Source organism: Triticum dicoccoides, chromosome 1B (assembly GCF_002162155.2).
Source record: "Triticum dicoccoides isolate Atlit2015 ecotype Zavitan chromosome 1B, WEW_v2.0, whole genome shotgun sequence".
Lineage (NCBI taxonomy): Eukaryota > Viridiplantae > Streptophyta > Magnoliopsida > Poales > Poaceae > Triticum > Triticum dicoccoides.
The window spans coordinates 575,286,976-575,291,119 of record NC_041381.1 but is presented as its reverse complement, the minus strand read 5'-3'; the positions used below and the strand labels follow the sequence as shown (position 1 = coordinate 575,291,119).

At 50.5% G+C, this 4,144-nt stretch overlaps 1 protein-coding gene across 1 annotated transcript; it reads right to left on the bottom strand.

Moving 5' to 3' along the window:
- Window positions 1-572: 572 nt before the first annotated feature.
- LOC119348858 (peroxidase 1-like) lies at window positions 573-2,215 on the bottom strand. Its single transcript, XM_037616857.1, has 3 exons — window positions 1,900-2,215; window positions 1,630-1,815; window positions 573-1,529 (listed from the first exon to the last, which is right to left on the bottom strand). The coding sequence occupies exons 1-3, from the start codon at window positions 2,104-2,106 to the stop codon at window positions 942-944; spliced, it is 981 nt and encodes a 326-aa protein (XP_037472754.1). The 5' UTR covers window positions 2,107-2,215; the 3' UTR covers window positions 573-941.
- Between the last annotated feature and the right edge of the window lie 1,929 nt (window positions 2,216-4,144).

Below are 4,144 nucleotides of genomic sequence, written 5' to 3'. Positions count from 1 at the left end.
CTCGACTCTGAAGCTTTGTTTTCTGGGAGCCAACTTGGATGCATGCATGCCTTTCCAAATGCACCTGCAATTGTTCCCCACACAAAATACTTCGACAATGCAGTATATAATTTATTTCAGTAACTATGTAGTGCACTTTTTGGAACTGTCTGTTGCCCAATCGCTATAAACTCTAACCTAAAATACTAGTTGGAGCCGAGGCATTGGGATCTTCCTCCCCGCCACCGGCCACTTGAGTAGAGGGGAGGTGGATCCATGGGTTCGTCGATGAAGTTTGGAGGGTGGTGAATGTCCTACCCGCCGAATTCACAAGAGGGAAAGAGAAACCCTTCAAGAGCCTGGGCTAAGGTCACAAGACTCTATGGATTCTGGATAGTCACGTGCTAGGCAGACATATCTCCCGTAACTATAATTCAACAACGTTATATGTCCAAAAGGAGTAAAGACATATATTTGGGACCTAGATAAGTACTCTCCCCGTAAACAAATAGGAGTATAAGTTTTTTTTTTGAAACTCAAATAGGAGTATAAGTTTATTATGACTGAGTTCTTGGAGGAACTTTACACGGATGTAACAAAACAATCAATCAATGAAATGAAAAGTATGTCGTGGGGGGGGAAGCAATCTACACGGAAAAGGATGGCCACAAATGAGAGGCCTCATCAACCCGTAATCACGCTATTTGGGACCTAGTGGAGTATCCTGCAATAGAAAAAACAAGGTTTATTGTGACTGAGTTCTTGGAGCAAACTTTACATGGATGTCACAAAACAAAACAATCAATCAATAAAGTGAAAACTGGGGTGCGTGTGGCGTGGGGTGTGTGATGGATCAGGAGGGAGGAAGCAATCTAAAAGGAAAAAAGATGGTCACAAATGAGAAGCCTCATCATCCCGTTGTCATGCTAGTTGCGAACGGCGGCCCTTTCTGCCTCGGTCAGTTAATGATTGGGTACGTTGCACTTCTTCCTGATCTCGCCCTGGCTCCCAGTGAGCACGTCGGTGTTGCCCATCTTGATCATGGAGGTGGCGAAGTCGGCGAAGAACTCCTCCTTGTAGCCGCCGCCGGCATGGCGCTCGACGTAGGCGCGGGTGAAGGCGTTGGTGAGCAGCGCGCCGTCGGAGTGGAAGAGGCCCCTCCGCTTGACGACGTTCTTGAAGTAGGCGAGGTCGAAGGTCCTGAAGCTCCCAGGGTCCATCTCCACGAGCGTGGTGTTGTCGTTGAGGCTGGTGCACTTGTTCCTCAGCTTCGCCATGTACTGCGGTTCCAGTGTATGGTCAATGTCGGTGGGGTTCACCCTGCCGGTGAAGTTGTAGAGACGGTCGGAGAAGGAGAAGCAGTGCGACGTCCCGATGGTGTGCCCGGCGGAGAGGACGACGAGGTCCTTGGAGTCGAGGTTCTTGGCGGCGAAGAGCTGGGTGAGCACGGTGAAGTTGGCGGTCGGGGGTGGCAGCTGGTTGGTCTCGTTGGAGATGGACACGCTGCCGTCACGCCGGCCCAAAGGAACTTCCCAGAATGGGCCCTTGCTCTGGAAAAAAAACCATGATCGAGCAGCATTGAGAATCCAGCTTCCACACGTACGGACTCGTGGCATTTGCAAATTTGCTTAGTATTGTAGTGGTACTCACCAGCCAGACTGCGTCCCTGGCCATGAGGGCGAGTATGTCGGCGCAGGAGACGGTGTCAGGGCAGGCCTTCTCCACGGCGGCCTTCACCTTCTCGACGAAGTTGAAGCCACGGAGCGTCTGGTTCGGCTTCGCGTCCTTCTCCGCCGTCTTGTTGGCCGAGTCCAGCAGAACCGAGCCGTCGCACCCCTACATTCACGGACTCACCATGGTCAGGCCACTGCACACGACGGGGCAATGCGGGTATACTACATGCATGCAAGTGTAGCTTACCCTGACGAAGCAGTCGTGGAAGTGCATCCGGAGGAGCGGCCCGGCGAGGCTGGGCGCCAGTGACAGCGCCCTCACCATCTCCTTCCTCACGACGTCCTCCACGCTGGGGCACGACTCGCCGTAGAACTTCTCGTGCAGCTGCGCCCGCGCGCACGTCGCCGCCACCGCGGCGACCAGCACCGCCACCATCACAGCCCTCGACGCCATCTCGGCTTCCTTCTCGGCTAGGCAATGCGAGGACGACGATCGATGGCCAGGCAACTGGAGTATTAATCAGGAAGAAGCTTGCGGGCTATGCTGCTGCGTGTGCTGGTGGATGGAACCGCCGGCCAAGACTTTATAGCGGCGGGCCGTGCATGTGGTGGGCTGTCCTCTCCTGCTCCGGAAGCCGCTACCGAGCTACCCTACCCTGCCCTACCCTACCCTAGCTTAGCTTGCTTGCAGCGTTGCTGCATGGCTCCATGCATGGGTGGTTCGTCGTCGTCGCTTGCACTTTTCTGGAATCTCTTTCCGTAGCAGGTACACGGGCCACCGTATAATGCAGGCAGCCAGGCAGCGGCGAGGCACACATGTACTACATCACATCAGCTTAGTTATTGTTAGTCACGGAGTGAGATTTGTTATCGAGTTCCAATCAAGAGCCAAAGTCTGAGTCCGGCCTCAGGGCAAGAGTCAATGCCACCTACTGGTGGTTCGCGGAAATGGAGATGATACTCGTGCATCATCCGTGGGCTTGCGTACGTACCTACGTTCGTACTCGCGATTTCAGGGAGGACACGCATCTTTCAAGCTAGGTTCACATGATATGGCGTTGCATTATATGGATGATGGATCAATCGGTTCTGCATGTTCACGTGTTTACAGCATCAACCACACAGGAAAAGTGGCCATTTTCCAATACTATAGGGGGTGCCTAAACATCAATCACACTCTTAATTATTAAGAGTGAAAAACAAGATAGTGGTGGATCGTGTGCGACTCGTGCGGCGATGGTGGCAGTAAGAGGCGCAGGGTCGCGGCATGCCTACATGTCGCTAAGTGTAAAGTCGGAGCAGTAATGTCGCGTTGCGGTGCGAGGGCAAGGATGTCATGTGATGGGCATGCCGGGCAATGTTGCTGCAAGGGGTGCTTCCTTCTCCTCCGAGGCTCATATCAAAGTCAGAGCTGCTGGGTCCTCGACGTGTGTTGGTCGATTGTTTGGCATAGGCCAGTAGGATTATCGTTCTTCGTTCGGTCCAGGGTCTCTTGGTTGGTCGTCTGCGGGAGAGTTGGAGTCATCTGCTCAGGAAGAAGTGATGATGCTGACACTTTTATGGGCGATCTCGATAGTGTTTTCTCTTTTCAGCTGAGTGTGTGAGTCTTATGGACAGCCAGATCGGTTGAGGGGCAATGTCTTGCGGGTTTTTTGTACAATTTACCTCCAATTTTCTCATAAATTAATCAGACAACTCTCTCGATCTTCTACCTATTTTAATGAATGTGAGTCTTAAGGGGGTGACCTTTAAAAAAAGAATGTGCTAGATCTCAGTCAACTAAGACTTAATAGATGTCATTCAAGTGATTGAACACATAAAAAAGAAGATAGAAAAATAAAATTAAAAAATTGCACGGATCTTCACGTAAGACCTCATGAATATTAGCATTGTCTAAGGCTGGTCATAGTGGGGAGTAACTTAGACTAGTGTCATACACATGACACTGGTCTAAGTTACTACCTTCATAATGCAAAGTAACATAATAGTTGTATCATAGACGACTTCATTTATTAGCTCGTAGGCTCATCTTATCTTGGAAAGCGCTATGTTCCAGTAACATATTATGTTACCACCTCTCATTAATTACTTGCCACATAAGCAGATTTTTCTCGAAATGCGCTACGTTGCTAGCTAAATTACTCCCACTATGACTAGTCTAAGACTTGGGTAAGTCTCACTCGATTGAGATTTAGCAATCCCGTAAAAGAGTGAAAAAACAATCTATCGTGTAAGGAATTGCTAGTGATTTTGCATGGATAAAGCAGCTTAATTAAATATTTGAAGCCGAGCGGTCGCCGGGCTGCCCTCTGTGTAGCGTGAAGAAGCATTCCTCAGAGCTATCCAGAGACGAGGTGCTGTGCAGCCACCAGCCTGCCTGCCTGCCTTCCTTTCGCTGTAGCCACTACTACCAGTAGGACCTGCCATGTGGTTCCTTGAAGCAAATTCGAACAGAGAAAGGGAAAGGAAACCTTTTTTCTGCACACAAGTCA

What these genes read in the sequence shown, in the direction of transcription:
- LOC119348858 (XM_037616857.1), bottom strand. Translation starts at nt 2,106, where the DNA reads ATGGCGTCGAGGGCTGTGATGGTGGCGGTGCTGGTCGCCGCGGTGGCG. An exon ending in TCCACGACTGCTTCGTCAGG is followed by an intron (nt 1,816 to 1,899) that starts GTAAGCTACACT and finishes CCGTGAATGTAG; the next exon opens with GGGTGCGACGGCTCGGTTCT. An exon ending in CCAGGGACGCAGTCTGGCTG is followed by an intron (nt 1,530 to 1,629) that starts GTGAGTACCACT and finishes TTTTTTTTCCAG; the next exon opens with AGCAAGGGCCCATTCTGGGA.